Here is a 23,431-nt window from a genome sequence, read left to right as displayed (position 1 = left end):
ATAATATCATTTGTAACCCGTGAGGGTCTCAAGGCTCTGGGGGGTAGGGGATGCTGCTACTGCTCGAAGAGCCAGGTCTTGAGGAGTTTTCTGAAGGTTTGCAGGTCTTGGGTCTGCCGTAGGTGGATGAGGGGGGTCTTCCAGGTGTTAGCGGCGAGATGGGAGAACGATCTGCCTCTGGAGGTCGCTAATCGGATGCGGGGGACTGTGGCAAGGGCGAGGTCGGCGGAGCAGGCGGGTGGTGTAGATGCGGAGTCGTCTGTTGGGGTACGCTGGTCCGGTTTTGTGGAGTGCCTTGTGTGCGTGGGTGAGAAGCTTGAAGGATATCCTGTTGTTGACGGGGAGCCACTGCAGGTCTCTCAAGTGGGGTGTGATGTGTCTGCGATGAGGGATGTCGAGGATCAGGCGTGCAGAGCAGATCTGGATGCACTGATGCCATTTCAGGAGGTTGGCCGCAGCTCCTGCGTAGAGAGCGTTTCCGTAGACCAATCTACTGCGGACGAGGGCCTGGGTGACTGTTCTTCTTGTTTCAGTGGGGATCCACTTGTAGATCCTGTGGAGCATGCATAGGGTGTCGAATCAGGAGGAAGAGACAGAGTTGAACTGCTTAGTCATGGAGAGGGTGGAGTCGAGGATGAACCCTAGGTTGCGTGCATGGTCGGTGGGTGTTGGAGCTGTTCCCAGTGGTCGGCCACCAGGAGTCGTCCCAGGCCTACGGGGTGGATCCGAGAATGAAGACCTCCGTCTTGTCAGAGTTCCGCTTCAGTCAGCTGTTTCTCATCCAGTTGGCGACGGCCTTCATTCCTTTGGTTTTGGTGGTGTGGGGGTCCTTGGTGAGGGAGAAGATCAGCTGGGTGTCATCGGCGTAGGAGATGATGTTGAGGTTGTGTAGTCTGGCGACGTGGGCGAGCGGTGCCATGTAAATGTTAAACAGCGTTGGGCTACGGGATGAGCCCTGGGGTACGCCACAGATGATCTCGGTGGCTTCGGAGCGGAAGGGGGGGAAGGCGGGCGCTCTGTGTTCTGTCGGAGAGGAAGGAGGTGGTCCAGTCCAGGGCTTTCTCTTGGATCCCAGCGGCGTGGAGGCGTGTTCGTAGTGTGCGGTGGCAGACCGTGTCAAAGGCGGCTGACAGGTCCAGGAGGATGAGGCTGCGGTGTCTCCGTTGTCTAGCAGGGTCCTGATGTCATCGGTGGCAACGATGAGGGCACTTTTGGTGCTGTGGTTGCTGCAGAACCCGGACTGGGGTGGGTCCAGGATGTTGTTCTCCTCGAGGTAGCGGATCAGTTGTTCATTGACGGTCTTCTCAATGATCTTCGCCGGGAATGGGAGCAGGAAGATGGGCTGGAAGTCTTTGAGGTTCGCCTTGGGTTTCTTGAGTAAGGCGTTGATCTCGAAGTGCTTCCAGCTCTCCGGGAAGGTTGCTTCCTCGAAGGAGATGTTGATGACTTTCCAGAGATTGGGTGCGATGGCGGTGTTGGCTTTGTTGAAGATGTGGTGTGGGCATGGGCCTGACGGAGATCCGGAGTGGATGGTGGTCATGGTCTTGATGGTGTCGTCGTCGTTGATGTTGGTCCAGGAGAGCAGGCAGATGGTGGGGACGGAGGTTTCAGTGGTTGTCAGGGTAGTCGTGGCGTTGAGGCCATCGTGGATGTCTGATCTTGCGATGGAAGAAGGTGGCCAGCGAGTCGTACAGGTCTTGTGAAGGTGGGATGCCGTTGGTGTCGGAGCTGGAGTTGGAGAGTTCGTTCACGATGCTGAAGAGCCCTTTGCGGTTGTGTGCGTTGTCTAGGCGGTCTTTGAAGGAGGCCCTTTTGGCAGATAAGATGAGGTGATGGTGTCTGCGGGTGGCGTTCTTGTGGGCTGCGTAGCTGTCCGGTGTTCGTTCACAGAGCCAGTTCTTCTCTAGCTTTCAGCAGGTTGGCTTGGAGGCCGGAAGGTCTTCAGTGAACCAGCTGGCTTTCTTTCTGGTGTGACTGTTGGGAGGGTTTCTTGAGCGGTGCGAGGGTGTTGGCGCAGTCATTGATCCACTGTCTGAGGTTGCGGGCGGCGGTGTTGGGTCGGTGGGTGGGCTCTGGGCGAGGGTGGTGGGTAGCTGGTTTTCGGTGACTTTGCTCCTGCAGCGGCGAGGCATCTGTTGGGTGCAGTGGTGGGTTTCTGGAAGGTGAAGTGAATGCAGCGATGGTCGGTCCAGTGGAAATCGGTGGTGTGGTTGAAGCAGACATGGGGGCAGGTGGTGAAGATGGGGTCAACCGTGTGGCCGGCGGAGTGGGTGGGTGTTGTGACGAGTTGTCTGACTCAGAGGTTGGCTAGGTTGTCGATCAGGGTGGTGCAGTTGGTGTCGTTGTTCTCGAGGTGGAAGTTCAGGCCCCCGAGGAGGATGTAGTCCGTGGAGGCGAGGGCATGTGTGCTGACAAAGTCGGCGATGGAGTCGCTGAACTGTGGTCAGGTTCCGGGGGGGTCTGTAGACAAGGGCTCCTCGGTGGGTGGTGTTGGGATCGGTATGGATCTGGAAGTGCAGGTGTTGAGAGGTGCTGAGGGTGTTGTCGGGGTTGGTTGAGACTTAGAGTGTCCCTGTGGACGATGGCGATTCCTTCTCGTAGTCGTTAGGTGCAGTCCCTGCGGGTGATCTTGTAGCCTTCCGGAACGGCTCTGCCGATGACGGGTGCTGAGGAAGGGTTCAGCCAGGTCTCTGTAAGGAAGGCGGCGTCTGGGTAGGTTGAGTTGAGTAGGTCCAGAGTTCAACGGCGTGTTTGTGGGCAGAGCGGGTGTTGAGAAGAATGCATCTGAGGTAGTTGGGTTCTTTCCTGGTCGGTGGGTTGGCAGGCTGGATGCTGGTGAAGCTGCAGTTCTGGCAGAAGGGTCTGTGGTTGCGCTTCAGGGCGGCCAGGCAGCAGGTGCGTGATCGCCGGCGTTGAGTGCAGGGCGCGAACGGGCGCAAACGGGCTTGCCTAAGGCGCGCCCGCAGCACACGGCTGCTGTGCGGCCTCCATATGAGGGGAGGTGGGAGGGAGGAGCAGCTGGGAAGCGGGAGCGGGGCAGCGAATGGGCGGACATGGGGCGGGGCCGCAGGGATGCAGCGGCGGGAAAACGGGTGAAGGACAGCGGGGGGGAGTAGGAGGCAGAAACAGGGGCACAGAGCGGGCACAGAAACAAAAAAGCAGGGGGGAGAAAGGAATTTAGGCAATGTACAATGGGGCACAGAACAGAAAGCAGGGGGGAGAAAGGAATTTAGGCAACGCACAGCAAGACGAGTATAACCAAAAAACAATGCAGCAGCTGAGCATAAACGACAATTACCATCAGGAGCAGTACAGCAGCGTGAGGAGCTACTTGGCTGGTAAAGCAGGGTCAAAGGTCTTGCAGTTCTTACATCTTTGACTATTTGTGGCGTTTCTTCATGTCAGATACAGATAGACTGAGGAAAACACGTGCGCCGCTTAACCTTAACTGACATGGAGGGACAGAAAGCAGGAACTGTCAAAGGAGGACGGGAGAACCTACTGAGAACCAACTGAGTTATTAAACCAGCGTTTTGTGACCTTTTTTTATGTTTTTTTCAATCACGACATTCCATCCTTATTGGGCGTTATGGTGTCAACAGCATTAAGCTGTACTGGCTAATAAAGTTCCACTCTAAAGTTACTGGCCCATGCATTCAGCTGAAGCAAATAAAGTTGGCACAAGCCTTTGATGGTCAGGATAGCATACTGAGGCAGGCTTGAAGGCTGCATTACTGAACTATTTTTGTATAATCTAAATTCCCTGAGGCTGAATTTTAGAAAGGTCATATCTTTTGTAATTGGATTTGCTGATGGACGGACAACAGGTTCAGCTTTGAATCCATCAAAACTTTTAGGTGAGCTATTTCAGAAATCAAATGAAAATGTATCTGCAGTAGGTATTCTATTTCAAAGTATTCTAGTCCCTTCTACGTCAGCTGCACTTCTTTATGTCAAATCTTAACACTTTAATTTCCATTTGAATCCTAAATTAAAATACAGAAGGTGCGTAATAGTATTTAGAACAAACTATTATTGCTACTATTTCAAATTTCTATGTGTACAATAAGTCCCAAAGAAAATCTTCCAGTCGAATGATGTGTAGTTCGTTTTCTTTATTCAGACCAGTCATTAATGTCAGCCAACTTCTCACAAATTTAATACAATTAACAGCCAACGCATTTCATCCCCATCCGGGACATCATCAGGGCTCCTGCCAAATCAAGTCCATAGTCAAAAAAGTGTTTAGTCAAGGCATCTTGTATTAAGTGTTGTAAACAATGGGTCCCCAGTGTAGAGGACTTCCTTAATCAATTATCACTATATTCCAACCCCAAAGTTGTCACTCAGTTCCACGAAATCCTTATTATTGCCCAATTCTGTTGATCAACGTCATCATATTCATACTTCAATCTCAGTCAGTGATCATTTTCGTTCCAATCCTTCAATATTCTTTCTGCTACCAGCAATCCTTCTTGCTAACCAATTCTGTTACCAAACTCCCAAGTGCTCTCCCTATACATCTATTCGATCCCACTTATTCAGCAATCCGTAGTAAATTCCACATGCTCCCCAGTAATGAGAGCCGACCTTTTAAAACCCAACTGTTTCTCAAGTCATCCAATTACTCCAATCCAACCAATATAACGACTATATAGTCCAAAGTCCAACCGAGTTCCTCACTCCCGGCCCGATAAATCCGGAATGTCTAGATTATTTACATTTGAATCCTTTACGCCCTATATTCATACATCCCCTCAGCAGAACAGACCCTCACTGGATCCAAGTAATCCAGGAAAGTACAGACTTACATAAATGACCTCCATTCATACTACGAATTCAAATGTCCTGTAATGAATCATTTCTGAAAATCGTGCACATATAAACTTTTTCTACCTGCCCAACGAGCTCTAATTTGGCAACAGAAACAGTATCCTTGGTGGCATACATTCCGGAGGCTCAGACTAGAAATACATTGTGATGAAGACAAAGCTTTGATTCGGTTATAACTCTCAGGAGGCTTTGCCAATATTGAACTGTGTTCTTTTTGACAGAGGTAATCAAACTAGCATGGTCAGACTCAAGGCTGGATTACATTATTTTAGAATGAAAAGGACCTATACTACAGGTGAACGTCAATATCGGTCTCTACGTATAAGCCATATGCGAGGGGGGTGTCAGAGCTCTGTCATGTCACCCTTTCGATTCAACTATACAGAGAACATTCAGACTGATGTCCCCTTGCCGGGGTGTTTGAAACTTTTGTCCACCATAATTGCCATATACCCAACCATGCTGTGCAATGGTGAAGCATCTTGGTACTTTAATAGATACCGGTCACTCTGTGGCCCTTTGGGTTATAAGGGTGGCACAAATGCTTTCTACCATCTAAGTACATTGAAAAGAACCCTCACATGCCTGTCCTTCGCACAAAACAGTTAATAACTTAGGCCCACATGCATCAAAGGAAAAACCGGTCGCAAACGGGCATATTCTCAGAATCTGCCCCTTTGCAACCGCTATTTTTGCATTTGGGACGCATCATCCCAAATGAAAAAATTGCAATTTAAGTAATCGCAAAATTGTGATTACTTTAAATGCAATGCAATAAAGTGTTTAAAAAATGTGATATCGCAATTAAGAAATCGCAATTTACCGCCAAATGAAAGGTGATGGTAAATTGAGAGTTCTTTGAATAAAGTGCATTTTTCAAAGTCCCATGTCACACACGCACATGCTCTTGGGGCATGTATGTGCGCAACATGGGTGCACATATAGATTTCAGGGGTGCAACTGGGTGTCCTTTTGACACCCTTGAAATTGAATGCACAATTTGCGAGTACCAATTGAACATGCAATTCCCATTCATTCACATGGGCCTATACGCCCATGGGAATGAATGGGAAGCAATTCCTTAATTGCGACACGCAATCTGCGAGTCGCAATTTAGGCGATTCCTACATGCATAGACTTTTGCGATTCCTTATTATCGAATCCTTATTTTTCGCTAATAAGGAATCGCAAATGGCTTTTTTGATGCATGTGCCAGGTGGTCCTTTCATGCTTGGATTAAGTCAAAGGTGAAGATAGGAGTGGGGTTGTGGGAGTGTGCATCTGCTGGTTTTGCCACCACAGATGTCCGATTTCTCCTGCCCTAGAAACGTGGGTTTACAATAGCTAAAGCAGTGCAATTTAACGTACGTAGCATGCATTTTCTACCAGGCATTCCATTAGAGAGGACAGAGGTCACTAACAGACAAATGTATTAAAAGTCAAACTTTGCATTCCTCAAACATCTTGCTCCAAAAGGTACTTAAGCTGTGCAAGTTAGAGAGGGCTGGTATGGTACTTTATGTACAGGCAAGAGGTCTATGGCACAAACTTTCTGTCAATCAGGGCCTTGAAGAGCCTCATTGTTTTCTGAAAAGCACCTAACATCTTCCTGCTTCCACCTTAGATGCATTCACAGTTGTTTAAAATAGTCAATTTTAGCGCCGAGAGGAAATACTAAAAGCGAACGAGCGCCAGAGAAGTGTCAAACAACATAACATAGCATTGTGCAATCTCAGTTCTTTCGTTCACTTTCTATCTAGCTACACAATGTAAATGGGATTTGTCAGCTTTTTGATGTAGCTAACAGGCTTCCTGTTCTCCAGCAGTGCACGCCGGTTTCCATTGACTTGCTCTGGTCAGGAGAAGAAAATTAGCTGTTCTCGCATGACTCAGACACCAGTGATTCTCATCACATGGCCACGCCTGATCAAACGAGGATCTTAACATTTTCGTGGAAGGAAACCAGTACAAAGAAAACAGAGAGCCGGCTTACTGAGAAACAGCATCTGCCTGTTGCAAAACTATGGCTGGGTTTCCTAAACTGGCGCTCCACGCTAACAAAGCAAAGCGTGTTTTGCAGATGCTTCAGAAAGGGCAGCAAAGCCGTTTGCTTAATAATTAGGGTTTCCGGTTTTATGGTATTTATTGTTTCAACATTTCCGTCTGTATTTATCCATATTTATATTTTGGTCATCTTATTGGTATTTATCCATATTTATTCTTTGTTTTGTGAACAGATGAGTTGTTGACTCGTATATTTCCGCATTTAACAGATAAACATGTACACACTTTCATGCCGCTCAGGTTTTAGCATATTACACAGCCCAAAGTAATACAATAATAAACTCACATGAAAAAAATAGCATAATAGCACAAATACATATTGAGATATGCAGCAATTTAAGCAAAACTCATCCAGCTTTGTAACTCCCCATGCTACCAATATGTAAAGCTATCTGTCATGCTGCCAATATGTACAGCTATTGATCTGAAAGCCATTAATCTCAGCATGGAGAGTCACTGAAAAGAAGCCAAATTATCTGTATTTTTCTGCTTTTAAAATTCAATACAGACAAGAACAATGTTTTAACCCAAATTAACAAGGTTGATAGATTCATACAGTAAGTGCAGGTATCATGGTTCATTACCTCTATGAAAAGCTTTACGTAATAAATACATATTTCCAAAGAAGAAGAGTTACTGCATGCATCCAAATACGTTCTACATTCTACATTTGCAATAACAGAAATAAACAAATTCCTTTTACTGAGGTTCATTTAGAAAAACTGATATTGTTAATAAACTCGACATGGAATAACAGCACCCGCTTCCTTCTGTCGATTACACAGAGGAAGGTCATTACTAATGCATTATACCCAGTTACCACTTAACAAGCCTAAGATGCAGCAAATATCTGTTACAGGAAAAAAAAGCAAATGGCCACCCATGGGCTTGCACACTTTAGAACCATTTTGGTGTAACCTACCGGAAATTCCCTGCGGCGTTTTGATGAATTTGCCGTTAAAGTGAGCAATAACTGCTTCACATTTTTCTGTAGATTCCATCCTATATGGATAAATAACAAAATAAAAATGACATATTGCTTCCGCAGACAGTCCCCGAAAGATGTACAGCTTGCAGATCACATTTACCAACTGAACGTGTAATGTTATAAACGTTTTTATGCACAAGGGCATTAAAAATGCACAGGTAGTATTAATAGTGTTACTAATATTTGTTAATTGCACAGAGCACCAAATGCCTTTAGTATGGTTACAATCTTTTGAAAGGTCAGGGTTTTGGTACACTGAGACAAACAAAGACAAGCATTTAAGAAATTATTCACAATACGTGTTTGAGTAGTCACAAAGAAGCCATTTGTTTACACATCTGCTACAGAGAAGGACACTGTTTACAAATCTGTAATATTTGAATGTGCTAGGTCTACCAAGAAGTTCTTTACCAATATGCTATTTTCACGTTGAAAAATGATATTAAGGAGCTATTATTGCAATGAAAGATGAATGACAAGAGCAGAACTGTGTTTGGCCGGAGAGGCAAGGAGTACCATTTAGAGGATGACCCTATTTGTAAGGACTTGACTCCTTCTTCGGTAAGTACAAATGATAAAATGAACCCAGTGAAGCGGTAGTAATTGTGAAAGACCAGTCTCCGAATAAAACTCTCAACCTCGAGTGTAAGGAACATAGGGCCTGATTTAGCGCTTGGCAAATTGGATACATAGGATATTATTTTCAGTGTATGACAGGTGCATTATATTCTATGGCACTTTAATACGGTGGACGGGATATCCACCCTCTTAATCAGGCCCTAGTTCGAACAAGGGTGCAAGTAACCCAGGTATCAGAAAAAGAACTAGACTATGAGAGCTCTGCTCTAAGTTGGTGTGGATTCGGAAATTTAAGGGAGTTTATTTCAAATATTGCCGCTGCGAATGCTCTTAACTCTTGCTTCCCAACACATGCTGTGTTTCATGCAGGAATGAATAGCCTCGGTGGCTCGTTAAGTGAGCCAGCAGACTGCCCATTATCTATCCAGTATAGGTTACGGTCCACTATAAAACAGAGCTTGTGCAGCACTATGGTGGCTGTAGATAATGGACAGTGGCGCCACCGAAGGGTGTGCGAGAGTGCAGCAAACGGTCAAAAAAAAATAGCCTTTGTGCTGGGAAGGAAGTCAACCCAAATGGCAAAATGCAATTTTGCTGAGACTCCAATAATCTTTGCATCAACTGTACCAGAGAAAACAAGCACTGGCAAAGCCAATAGGTCTTGCCTATACAAGAGCTAGTTGGTTTTGCAATGTGTTTTAGCCATGCAACACACTAGTGTGTCTGCTGTTCAGCATGGCTAAATGATAGTGGCCTGGTGTGGGGTAGGGAAGATTAGATTTGGGTAGATAGGGGAAGATTAGAGCGGGGTAGATTGGAGTAGGGTGGGGTGGGATAGATTGAGGTGGAGAGGAGTGGGGTAGATATGATAGGAGGGGGGTAGATTGAGGCACTGTGGGGTAGATCAGAGTGGGGTGGGAAGGAGCGAGTTAGATTTGAGTCGATTGGAGTGGGGTGATTGAAGTGGAATAGATGGGAGTGGAGTGGGGAAGATGGTGAATGGTTGAAGTGGGGAAGATTTGAGGGAGTAGATTGAAGTGGAGTGGAGATTGGAGAGGAGTAGATGGATTGTGGTAGATTGGGGTGCAGCGGGTAGATTGGGAGTGCAGTGGTGTAGATTAGGAAGAAATGGAGAGGGGTAGATTGGAGTGGGATAGGTTGGCTGGATTAGAGTAGGGTAGATTGGAATGCAGTGGGATAGATTTGAGTGGGGTAGATGGGAGTGGGGTAGACTTGAGTGGGGTAGACTTGAGTGGGGTAGACTTGAGTGGGGTAGACTTGAGTGGGGTAGGGTAGATTAGGGTGAAGTGGTGTAGATATGGGCGGAGTGGGGTAGATCGAGGTTAAGTGGGTTAGACTGAGATGAAGTGGGTTAAATTGAGGTGAAGTGGGTTAGACTGGAATGGAGTGGGCTAGAATAAGTGGAGGGAGTAGGGTGAGTGAAGTGGATTGGGGAGGATTAGATTGGAGTGCGTTAAGTGGTGTGGGGGGAGGGACAGGTTGTAGATTGTGGAGTGTTACAGAATGGTGTCGCATGGCGTAGATCACAACAGCGTAGAGTGGAGTGAGGTGGAGTGAGGTAGAGTGGAGTGGTGTGGAGTGGAGTGATGTGAAGTGATGTAGAGTGGAGTGGCATGTGGAATAAACATGGTGTGGTAGAGCGCTGCTAATACAGACAACATATTTTCTATTGAATTACATATTACATTTGCACAGACATAGTTTTACTGCCCACAAATGATAACGTGGAAATATCATCACCTAATGTATTGGTGCATTTTGATCGTATTAAAATATTTGTTTCCAACACACTTCAAAATTACAGTAAAATGTATCCTTTCTACTTTCCTAATTCTGATATATTCTGAAATCTCACCACAGTTATTTTTGTTGTGTGTTAGAAAAGATAGCATCCTCCAGTCTGTCCTCTCACATGGGTACCCAGCAGGATGGATGTTTCCATTGATTCTCTCACTTTGAAGTCAGGAAAGAAAAGTAAACACCAAGCTCCCTCGAAATACAAAGCCTGACAGCTGACCTGTGTCTTTAAATGCACAGCATATGTGACGAGATATGAACAAGATTTGAAGTCTGGTTCACAGAAACAGAGTGATTAGAAGGATACAGCAAACAAAGGATGCTCACAGGAGGGACACACAAGCTGGACAGCATAAACCAAATAAAGCCAGCGAATAGAAAGCAAGCAAATGTGAGTTAACAACCACAAAGCCAATAGTAAGCAATGGGTAAAATGCATTTCCATGGAAGTTTTCGGAATCCACTAAGGAAATCATAAGCAAACCAGAGGAGCGCTGTCTGGTAGGCTTCGACCTTAAAAGCATACAGGAGTAACATAACTAACGGCAAGGTCATAGAGGCTCATGAAAACGTGTAAGAAATATATGCTGCATTTAACATTAACAACAAAAGTCATACTTCACAGGCCCTTTTATTATAAGCTTAATTATTTTGAGTCATGAAAAATATATATTATTCAAGCCAAACTCTTAACGGCTCTACCATCTTTTTATCATTTACCGTAATACACAAATTTGCCGACAATACTCATTAAATGTTTATTAAAAATACTGCACGCTGATATTGCCTGATCATCTTTTACCATCCTCTTTCTGTAAAAAAATTCCATAAATCATGGCCAACTCGTCGCTTTATCTGGTAAGATATTTGTGCTCAAAAAGTTTTAATTACATGTTTTCTGGAGAGGTATTTTCCATTTACAGACAATTTCCCTTCTTAATTCGCCTCTTTTCCCTCAAAATGTCAAGTTAATGACTTGGTGCAGTGTACAAGCACCAACGGATCATTAATATTCTCGAAGCAGGAGTGTTACACTTCTGCCTTCTTTAATTAAATGCAGGTAGCAGTTGTTCTCTTGGCAATAGATTCCCAATTTCAAACTGTACCTTTCAGCATTAATTTCACCACAATAAAATAATTTGTTAGATTATTTGCCAACTAGGTCAGCGAAAAACAAAATGTGATTAAAACATTACTTAATAAAATGATAGGCTGAAATATTTTCAGTTCATTTTTACGCATTCGACCCAATAGCCTACACCTTTGGTTACTTCTTTGATCTACCTCTGCAGTGTGTAGGTCAAATCGTGAGTTATCCTAACACTGTTTCTGGACTGGCAGGCGGTAAATGTTTATGTATATTTGTATACGGATGCGATTATATATGCATACTAGCATGATCGCTTGCATGACTACAGAAATGACCTCAAAATGGACCGCCCACAAGACTACCTGCATGTCCACAACAACCATGCCCACAACAACAATGCACACAATAACAGCCAGTGTGATCACCTGCATGAACGACTGCATGATCACTGCAGAGCAAATTGCATGAAAGTTTGTGACAAATGTATTTAACAGACTGCATGACAAATTGCAAGGCAGAGTGTTTACAAACTGCATGGAAACTGTTTGGTTATCAACATGACACATTGTAACTTCATGTGCATGACAAAATAGCGTGCTATACCTCCGTCAAGAGCTTAAACACCTCATTCGGGGTAGAAAATGCTACATTAAGGCCACAAACATGCAATACAATACATCTCAGTTGTGGTTCTTCCCCTTTGCTTCTGCAGTTCCAAGGTGTCTCCAACTTCACAGCAATGGAATGTTTATCATATACCCTCCTGAATGCACAGTCTATACCCATAATTTCCTTTACAGTGATAGTCTTTATGCCAATAGACCTGATGCAAGGGCACAATTCTTGTCCCTCACAGTCTTAAAAGTAGGGCAGTGGGTGGGAAGAGAAGTAGCTTATTGGTAGAGTGGTTGGCTCTTGGCTGGTCAATCATTGTTTGGAAAAGGCAAGTAGCTAACATTTGCAAACCGCAACACATTTAGCCATGTTTCATAATCCACACTCTGGTGCCCCGAGCAGAATGAGTCGATGTCATGGTGCCCCACACGTTGCCATTGAGGTGGAACTCAAAGGCTTTTTTCGGCTGCCCTTCCTTGGTCCTTGTACAGGATCAGGTGATCCACCTCTTTCCAGGAATGCTAATATGAGCTTGATGTAGGCAGCAGTTGGCCCTTTTTTGCCCAGTCACTTTAGGTTTTGTTTCTGGCTTTCATTTGGTTAACCTTTTGCTTGTTTTTCCCCCACTTAATCAGGTGGACATCCAGACAACAAAAGTTAGTTTCGATACTGAAACGTTCACATGCACACTGAAGAGTTAACAATATAGATTTTCATAAAATGTACATTGTGTTACTGTGATGCGCAAAAGTGTGTCTAACTCTGTAAAACATTCCACTGTAAAGTTAATCCATATTTTATTGGGGATTGGCGTCCGTGCTAGACTTCATGGCCTTTTCAATCACTTTCCTCACAGAGGCCTGATGAAACTCGTTTTTTCAAGGGGCAGAAACCAAACAGCAACGTAGGCGGCACTTTGTAACCAACACTTTAAATACCTAAAGAATTGATAGGAAACTTACAGCCAGATGTGATATTTTTCACACCTGTTAAAATATGATACCTGGGGGATTTGGATTTTAACGGGAATCGCCTAAATGAGGAAAGGCTTTCAAAAAGATATAAAACAGAATTTGGAACTTTTTGCACCCAAATCTGCATGTAATGGCAATTCGGCGCATTTCCTGGGGAAAATAGCAGGAGTGCCGACTTCAACACACAAGGTAATTAGCGGGGGGGGGGGGGGGGGGGTGGAGGTTGAATGCTGCACACTAAATTTTGGAAATGTAAATGTTTTTACAATTATTTGCAGGAAAAACCTTTTTGATAAATATTCAGTGCAGCCAAAGTTTGCCTTTTTAGCACAGGACCAGCAGAAATTCACAAATCTTTAATAATGTCATAATATTTTAAATTGTGGCTATAGGGGTACATTTAAAATGGGATTCTTTAACAGACAAATAAAAGTGAGGTTTCAGGACTGGCAAAGGAAAATATCCAAATAAGGGCCACAGACTTGAGGAAAGCAGAAAGAGGCATTTGATTAGAAGGGGTAATAAAGAATGTATTGGGTTTCAGGTTTTGTGTTTTTAATTGTATTTACTGCTTCTCCTTGGTCGTGTAACTCTCTTCATGTTTTGCTAAAACCTGTGAGTCAAAGGAACAGATGAGACCATACTAAAAACCTCTTACCTTGCAAACCCAACTCCTCGACTTGTGCCATTGGAATCCCTTAGTATTCTTGTAGAGATTACTTGTCCAAAGGGTTTCAACATATTTTCAAGCTCTTGTTCATCCATTGAGATGGGCAAATTAGAAATATAGAGGTTCGTTGGATCTTGCTCCTGTTGCTGAAAAACAAAAGGGTAAAATATTGAATTCAGTAATTATGTCATCATTTCAAGTATAATCAAATATGATCTCTCCCCCCATTGCTGACTTTTCGGAAAAAAAGTAGAATATTTCAACTTGTCAAGAGAACAGGAGAGGTCTGATGCAAGACCCTTAATTAAATCTTGCATTGCGTGTTTAACACTACTCGCAAGACATTTGTTTCCAATTCACTATTAGTGTACATCAAACCATCACTTTTAACAAGGTGGATTGTGCAACAGAAAAAAAACAAGCAAGTTTCTCACTTAATACCAGTAAAGATTTACTAAGAAGCAAATCGTACCAACAGCAAGCACAGATTTAATATTGACAACCTAGAATCATTAAACAGAGTGACTGCGAGGGAGCTTCATGTACAGCAGAGGGTGAGCCACTACTCGTCCGAAATTCCTCCTCTCCCACAGCAACCAACATAAAAGACCTGGCTAACGAGGATATAGGCTACCTACTTCCGTTTAATGGTTCGAAAATCCATACAATATCATCAGGCCAAATGCACCACCTCAGTCATTGGTTACCAACTAAAACATGAGCAATTACTGTGTGGGCCTTTGTTCATGAAGTAAAGGCAGTGTTTTATTTGAGCCAATGGTTGCCGGTGGGTGGCGGGGCTTGCCCTAATTTTTGGGGAGTGGCATTCACTTTTCTGCATCATACAATTACAAGGACAACAGAGGGGAAAAACATACAAAAGGGAGAGAATGAGGGAAAAATCGTCACAAAGTGAGAAAGAAAGAACCTGGAAGATCGAGGTTAACGGGCAGGGAGTTTCTGGTAAAGGATTAGAGGGACGAGGTGGATTTAGAACTACACAGCCTTCATAGGCAGCCCGGTGCCAGCCGCGGGCTTTTGAGCGGAGTCCTAAGGCACCGGCCCTCATTCTTTTACAACTTAGGCATTGTAAAAAAAGAGAACCTAAAGTCTCTTAAATTATTAAGACTTTGGTTTAAGTAAAAGAGCGGTAAAAAAACATTATATGAAGATTCAAAGTTCTTTATTATTAAGAATAGAGCGCTTTGACAACGATAGGACTGCCCTTAACTGGAGTACGCTCTAGCATAATAAAAATGAGAGAAGCTAACTCCATGATCTTGTTTGTTTTCTTACATAGCGATGTCCATTCTAATGCCAGGATAAGGGATCAATGAAGGGAGTGGTGGAAGTCCACCAGGATGAACTCCTGTTCCAAGGGTCATGCTTTAGGAAGCAGTGGATCATTTAGTGGCTGATGGCATGCAGAAAGTCAACATGTGCGGTACTTCAATGATGAGTAAGATGCAAGATAACAATGCGTAACTTAGCTCTCCCAATACCTTCTGGTAGAGATAAACAAACAGCAAAATATATTGACTATTGACCACAGCGAACCTCAAACGGAATAAGAGGAAAATAAAGCTTGGCAACTACAGGCAGAACCTTCGGCTCCCAAACAGAGCAATCATGGCATAGGAGATTCCCAAGATTAATGGTATGAAACACCAAAGAGATTCAGAAGTACCTGCAGAGCTGTACTGGCGGGCAATGTAGATCTCTTAAGATTTTATACCAAATTATGTGATACATTAGTGTTTCCTGTAAGCAGGAAGACTATGCGCAGCAGGTAGTGCACTGCTTTGTGTATTCGATAAGACAGTCTTACCCAAAGAATGTGGGCTTCAGATGTAGTGATAGGACAAAGCATTTTAATGCTGGAACCTACTCGAATGGCACTTGCTCCGGATTTATCCAGTGATCTCATGAGAAGGGATGACGCAGACAAGCTGTGATGTCTCATTATGAGAAGTCAATCAACAAAATTTGAGATGGAGAAAAGTTAAAGCTTCAAGAACATGTAATAAAGAAGAATTGACAACGCAAATTGATCTTGCATTTTAGAAACGATTAGCAAGATACTGGATTTACAATGCTAATTTCCTTTGGCAGAGGCCAATGCTTTCTGCCGTGCTGTTCAGCATTGGTAAATAAATTATTATAGATATTGGCAATCCTCTTCAGCAAGAAGAAAAATAAATAAAGTGCAATGATATACAAGCGTGCACGCGCCATCACGCATGTGCGTGCAAATGTCACATTGCAGCTCCATTTTTTATTTCTAATTTACTGGTCTAAGGTGGTGGCTACCTACCATGGACCATTGACTATCAATACCAGTGGTATGTAAGTATCGAGCATGTAGTAAAGATTATGTGCTGAACACAGCTTCATGCTATCAGCTTTTAAGGCAGTATTGCATTTCATTTGAGCAGCAGCCTCCCTTATGTTTATTTGTTCCCGGTCAACCACTAGCAAAGACGTGGGCTCCTATCATCAGTCTAAACCAGAGACTAAGGTATAAACTAGAATCTTCAAATACACATCCACAACTGATCTTTTTTTCCCCAAACAATCCACAAGCATTTTATTTCAAAATAAAATTAAGAACGAAACATGGTGCCATTTGTCAATATTAACAATAAAATGAAATTAGTAATGTACCATTTTACAAATACACCAGGAAAAAGTCAACTACCATTCAAACTCTTGGAAGCACCACCACCGTTTTTAAGAAAGACAGAGCAGAATTAAACTGAACAGGAGGAATTACACCCCGTTTAACAAATCCTCATTCATGTGGTTCGTTACTTAAGATTGTGAATAATGTGCATGTGGTCCCCTGGCGAAGTGGGCGAAAATTGGAACTCAATTTGATTTTTAATCAAAGCAACAAAACGGACCAATCCGATAGCCACCAAGGAATGGAAAATAAAAATCATTTCACACAAAAACCTAAATTACTTATGGCAGAATGGATGAATTAAATAATAAATTGCTAGTGGTGGCATCGCAGACACTAAGACAGCAAAAGTGATGAAGTCTTTCAAGAGACATCAATTGCATCTCATGTATGTGTTCTTTTTAGATGAAAGTTTCAGGCCTGAGTTGGTGTATGCAGGGACAGACATGATTGTTTGATTATCGATCGCTATTCTCTTAGCAGTGTTCTATATGTGCAGTGAAAACAACAGAGGCAATTGGTTACAGCTGAAAAGAAGCAATCAGGATTCCTACAGATCCTAGTTCTCATCAGAAAAAAATACAAAATTAAGAACATCTCCAGGCACTGTCTAACAAACTCGAGAATGAAGTCTTGCAGGCCTCAAATTCGAATTGTCTTTGGTTTTGAAAAGGTAGCTATACACAATTATGGGATTAAATAGTGTTTGAGCAGGAGGTCGCATCCTACTGCGTAAATACGAGAATTAATTATGTTAGCTCTTGTAAAAAAAATATTTTCAAGTGTTCTATATGGGGCCTCATTATGATGTTCCTGGTAAATCCAATGAAGAACGTAAGAAGAGTTACCAGCCCCACGGAATTACGCAGTCTGTGTTAACTGTGATGGCTAGTGGTTTTTCAACCTGAAAACAGCTGCATACTCTGGGTGAAAGTCCAGGGAAGAATTGGGTGCAGAACTGAACCCAGAATTACTGATTCTCCTCAGATTCCTCATTACTAAGGAACCCCACATTGTCCCATTTGCAGTCTTCTTTAACTGTGCCTGCCCCCCCCCCCCCACCCCTCATCCCTCCATGAGGTCACAAAGGAACTACGAAATGAGTCTCACATTAGACTGCTGTCAGCTGCCTTGGTTCTATGTTGCCTACAGTCCTGGTCAAACGAATAGATCAGAAATACTGATGCCCCTTTACCTTTGCAATGTGCAACTGAAAAAAGCTATAAACAAATGCCAGCATGGAAAATTATTTTGTTGCTGTACAAGTGTCAGCAAAAACATACAGCAGCAAGCTGTCTGGTTCTCGGATCCAATCTACAACCTCACTGTTTTTAGGAATAGTTAATCACCTGATTTTATTTTAACAGTGTGGTATTGTGACAATAAAGTAACACAAACATTTCATGCACATACAGATCAAAAATACTTATTAAAATAGAACGAATTAATCTACAAATATGGCATTGATCTTATACAGAATATCATTGCCTTTATACAAAATAAAATTATATATATATATATATATATCATACAAATATATTTATACAATAATACTATTATTTAAAACGAGCAACAGAGATACCACTCTATTTATACAAGATCAACCCCCAAAAATACAGCATGTAGACATATTTGTATAAAGATGCTATAACTGTGCAAAAAATACCATTTATTTTATACCAAGTTGACCATGGTTGTATAACTGGTCGGTATATTTGTGCAAAAAAATGTTATTATAACAAAATGGACCCAAAGGATCGCTATATATTCCGACATAAGTCAGATTCGAATACGAATGGCCCTCGAAGATTCTGTACTATCCTTCTAACGACCTTCTTTTCACCTGCTATTGTCTTATCGTGGGGGTGTTAAGTTAAAATTGCTTTTCTATATTTGTGCTTTAGTATTTTTTTTATAAGAAAACGGAGGACATTTTTTGACCAGGCAGTTTCATGAGTTAATTTGATGCTGCTAAAATATAGCACTGAATTCCAGTTTAAAGTGAAGTATAAGCAACAGTAATAAAACATTAAGCACATCATCTTCCTCATCCGAGAAAATTCAGAATATGAGTGAGTCCTCGCCTGACAGGTAGGCACACTACTGCCTAACAAGAAAATCAACTTTCAGCACCCACATAGAAGCGAAGATGTCAATAGTCGCAGTAGGTTTGGGAGTAAGCTAGTTTGTGCGAATGATTGGTGGGGAGAACAGATAGGGTAGAGGAAGCTTAGAAGATTCTTTGAAGATTGATATGAGGCAAGTGATTACAAGTTTTTAAGAAGGAAGGCGTTTTAGCCTATCAGTTGGGATACGGCAATTCACAGAAGTACCTATTAGAAATAAGCCAGAGGACGTGCAGCTTTGTTTAGGAGTCAAATAAAAATATGAACTTTGGAATAGGAATCGGGCATGCAGAAGATTATAGGTATTCGATTGTCATTAATCTTAATTATTTTTAGAGCACATCAGTAAGTGATACAAGATATAGTTGTAGTAGCTGGAAATGTGGGATTAAGGATGTTGATTTAGTTAGCATGCGAAGGAGATATGAGATTTGCTCAAACCTCTGAGAGGCAACAAGGGATCAACATATTTGAGTCAGCACTGGATCAAAGGACATGCTATATGCATTTGGAGTCAGCAGCAGTACATCAATGGTGCAACTGCAGGAAGTCTACATCATTAAAAGGACATGGTTACTGGCATGAACAAAGTGGGCAATGCTGGGGCAACTGAGTGGATGATGCTTTAGTCTCTCTTAGGATATGTACTAAGGGAGCAGTCACTGAGAAGATACAAGATGGTGGACTTTTTTTCTTTGCAAAAAGTACTTCGATACATAGTGCCAATTTGTTTCATACATTTTTATTTTTATAGGACAATTCAATTTTTTTCATGAGGTGAGTGGGTGGGTGCATTGCATTTCAGGTGTATGGCTCTGTAAGTGGGTTTAGAGTGTAATCTCCTGAGCCAAAAACGCTCACTTATGGACAGATTTTTAACTTACTGTAACATAGTGAAGGTAGCCAATGATGGATCCCTTCATAGTTTAATATTGCAACTGCCTGCATACTTGACTTCACCTCTCTCAAAGTTGCAGAAACACCAGCTGATGCGACTAAGACTTGGCCTTATTCTTCCTTGAATGTTAGATCTATGGTAGGCCAAAGGGTTCTACGGACTCTGTATGCTGTTTATGTGATTATCCCATAGAATCACGTACTCGTATTTGTGGAAAGCTCTCCCCGCAAAGAACATTTTGTTTAAGCTCGATGCTCAGACTCCTCAACTTCCATTCTTGTAACGAGGCATGAGGAACCCATTTAAAGGGAGAGCCAACACAATTAAAGTCAATATTTTTGAAATTTTTGATGACAGAAACAAGTGCCTTTGGGTTTATAACCAATCCCCATGTATGTGGCAGTGAGGGCTAAATTATGGCAGCACTTTTCAAAAATGTGATTCTCAGAACCGTGAGATGCCCTTTAGTCCAACTATGTGTTGGACTAGGCCTAATTTTAAATTCCCCGCATTTATCAGTGGAGCTTAAGCGCAAATTGGAACCTTACCATGCTTTATATTTTATTCAGTATTGCACTTTTAAAGCATTACTCAGTTTTTAGTTTTATTGTGTACAAACGTGGATTCTAGGCCCATCCCCCGTTAGGGAAAAGCCACGGTTTGGGGTTCCTCCTCCTTGCTGTTTTGCATCAATCGCTGTTTATTTTTAGTGGACTATAACCTTTTGGATACGTTTGCCTGAATGACAATGTTTTAACTCGATTTCAACAATGATTTTTTACTAATTGTGCGAAATAAAATCTAATCTAAATCTGTAAATGAGTTATTCTACCAAGTTTCTCATGTGGTGGCTCAGTAGCATGATCTACAGCGTTAACAGCAGATCTTCCAAACCTGAGACTGTTTAGAAAATTAAACAGTGTTAGCAGATTAATAAAATATATACACACAAAAACGCTCTCAGAGTATGAAAGGTATTTGAAAGTAGAGGCTAAAAATTAAGTTAGTATCTTTAGCTTGATTCATTGGAGCAGACAGAGCAAGCGCAGCAAGCAGTAGTATAGATACTATTATTGACTGGTGGTTGCAAATTAGGCACAAGTATGTGATAACAAAAAGAGGATGCATTAGGAGCAATGCGTCCCCGGTTCCAATAGTGATTCAGTAGGGGTCCACTGAAATCAAAAGGTTAAGAACCGCTGTTGTAGAGTGTTGAGCCAATACTCGGGTAGTCTGGTTAATAAAGAGGTTCCTGAGTTCTAGGAGAGTAATCACCACGGCCTGTACAGGGGCTTTGAAGTCACATTTGGGAAGAAATGTTCTGATCTGGTGACAAAGGTAAAGCCACACACATCGGCTAAGAGTCTATGTTTACTACAAAAATCTCTTCTCTTACCAGACCTGCAGGCCTAGTGACTTGAATTATCTACTCGACCGAACTGCTATGCGCTCGACCCACGGTCTCCCAAAAATTTTCTTCAAAACAAGCAGCACCATTAACCAAAAACTGTGGCTCACCATATTACTAGCAAATGTGAATTTATCAATAAAATACCTCCAAAGAAATGTGTATCAGAGATGATGGCCATTTGCAAGTATATCAACATATTAAATGTCAGAAAAGCCCCAAAAACCTTTCTGAGCACTTCCTTGCGCACACACACACACTCCCATCGCTCTGCAGGAACAGTACAAGCTTCCCCAAATACAATAGATATACCATATGTAGGAGCGCAAACATCAGCGTGGTAGCGGTGTAACCTTTCTCCAAAACTCAAAATGGGTACAACATGAAAGAGCAATACAAGCAAACACCGATACCACCAATAGTGATACACTAATTTGAGTCTTGGGGGCGCTTGCAGCGGCCTCAAGACTGGGTAGACCTCCCTGGACAGACATGCAGACAGACTCTGAGCAGAGTTCTTGGAATTCTCAGCCAGTGTGCAAATCGCTGCTTTCGCCAGTCAGGCCAGTCCAGTCATGTTTCCCCTATGGATCAAAGGCCCAACACTTTCCTACCACCATAGGTTTCCTGCTACCAGGCCTTATGCTTTATTATGTTATGAGAAGTTTGTCAACACAGTATGCGGCCCTAACACCAAATTATATGTCATGTTTAATTTACATATCTTTGTGGTCACCGGTTTGATTGCACAGTTTATTTCCATACTGTGGGATCATTTGCTTGCTCATTGAAAGTTGATGGATACAACTAGACCCAAGTTATATATTTCATATTCAAACCTTTATCTTGGTCAGTCAGTGTATGTGGAAGTCTTTTAATGCAGCTTCATTAAACTGCCAGCCTTAGCTCTCAAATGAGCAAGACGTGCTATTTACTTGTTAACCTACCAGAGGTTCAACCCGCATGACTGTATACCTCACCTCCATTTCCAGCAAAAAGGAAAATGATCTAGAAACAGACTCTTAACTGGTAAAATGCACTGTACATAAACTGTATGTTTACGGTGAGGCCAATTAATCCCGTACATGCCACAAACGGGAAGATTCCATTACAATGTACCATTTTCTTTAAAAGGCCTCTGCCCTGATGGGCTCACGGAATATCAGCTAAAAATATGGACTTTCAAAAGTTTTCCTTTTGGGGTTTCCACTTTTTAGTGGAAAGGGCACATACTGTGTGCTTAAACTGTTAAAATTTGGAAGACTCGAAATATGTCCATTTCACTTAGTATACGAGGGTGTGGGCTAAATTTTCATTGATCATCGAGCTAGGGTTAGTAAAAAAAAAAAAACATTAAAAACACACACACAAACACACCCACCCCATCACACTTTGTCCTCACTCTCTGTGAAAAAAGATCCCTACATCTAAGAAGGTAAGGAGTTCGCCTTGATATCACAAATTTAAGTGACTAAAAAAATTGATGCTATTTGCAGCTGGGCAGGGCATGATGGGTGTACGTATTTCACAGTAATATTTGTTCTCTGGTAGATAAAGGTGTTATGCTCCAGTCAGAACTGGGCACAGTCAGAAGGTTCTGACAGGTGAATTATTTCTTGTATGAGCTTACCTAGAAAGAGCACGATACAAATTGTGCAGTAGTAGGTCTGTGGAGGGTCTTATGTCTACAAACCAGCTCCATGAAATCAGGGGCTGATTTAATCAAGCGAGGTTCTTCTGTCCAGCAGCATTTTGCATACTCGAGCATGTAGTTTCTACTTTTATGCCCAAGTGTGGACACAAGTACCAGTGCACAGTTGCTTTTCTCCCCCATAAATTTTAGCTATGTTGAAAAGCTGTCACACCACTGAACAACATCTCTAAAAGACATTGGAAAACCCAATAGCTTTTGCACAGATCTATATGCTTTGCCAATGTTTGCTAATCACACCACGGACTCTTGATAGGACAGCTTCTGTCTCACTTGTTGGGAATACATGCTTGAGTGGGGTAGCAAAAGTGCCATGGGACATTAATAAAGGCAAAGAGTTAGACCTCCAAGGTCTCATTGTCAGGTTATGGGAGGCAGTCCCAACTGAAGTGGAGTTCCCGCTCACATCCTGTACCCTGGTGCCACTGCACCTGCTCTACCCTCGATAGCTATTTGCCTGGAAAGCATTAGTGTGTCTCATTCCTACTCTTGATTTATCCATCATCAGCAAGAGGCTGGCATCGGCATTTTTTTAGATCACATGTGAACATATGCCTGAAAATGACAGTGCTTCAGGTACAGGGATGTAGGCCCAGACCTTTAGATTTCCATTTTATACTTTTACTGGGCCCCTTCACTTCTTATTTTTATTTTCATTTTATTTTCCTAAAGTATACTGCAGCTCCCAAGATAGTGCTAATGGATTTTCTTGCAGCTCATTCCATCCTGCCTGCCCATTGCCTCTAACCTGGATAACCTATGGAATGGTATTAGCCATTGTGTATCATTGTTTTACCATTCCAAAAAGGCAATCATGTTGGGTCTAACCATTGTAGCGATGCTAGAACTTTAAAATTATAAGTCAGTACAGTTAAATTGCATGACGGAGATCAGATACCATGTTTTATTTTATTTGTTATTGCAAACACTGTATTTAGAAGTCAGAATGTTTTTTCCCACCTTTTATTCTTTTT

The 23,431-nt window shown here is 42.5% G+C and overlaps 1 protein-coding gene across 16 annotated transcripts in view; it reads right to left on the bottom strand.

The window, feature by feature from the left end:
• RBMS1 (RNA binding motif single stranded interacting protein 1) overlaps nucleotides 1-23,431 on the bottom strand; it is a 690,694-nt gene that overhangs the window by 96,833 nt on the left and 570,430 nt on the right. For all 16 annotated transcript variants that reach the window (XR_015308444.1, XR_015308445.1, XM_086956624.1 and 13 more), the window contains exons 5-6: nucleotides 13,620-13,777; nucleotides 7,820-7,899 (exon numbers count right to left, since the gene is read on the bottom strand). Coding sequence is in view for 14 of the 16 variants with exons in the window: in XM_086956624.1 (XP_086812750.1) it covers nucleotides 7,820-7,899; nucleotides 13,620-13,777 (238 nt within the window). In the remaining 2 variants the exon portion in view is untranslated. The remainder of the gene's footprint in view (nucleotides 1-7,819; nucleotides 7,900-13,619; nucleotides 13,778-23,431) is intronic.

Source organism: Lissotriton vulgaris, chromosome 2_1, assembly GCF_964263255.1.
Source record: "Lissotriton vulgaris chromosome 2_1, aLisVul1.2, whole genome shotgun sequence".
Taxonomy (NCBI): Eukaryota; Metazoa; Chordata; class Amphibia; order Caudata; family Salamandridae; genus Lissotriton; species Lissotriton vulgaris.
This window is presented reverse-complemented; position numbering and strand designations above follow the sequence as displayed.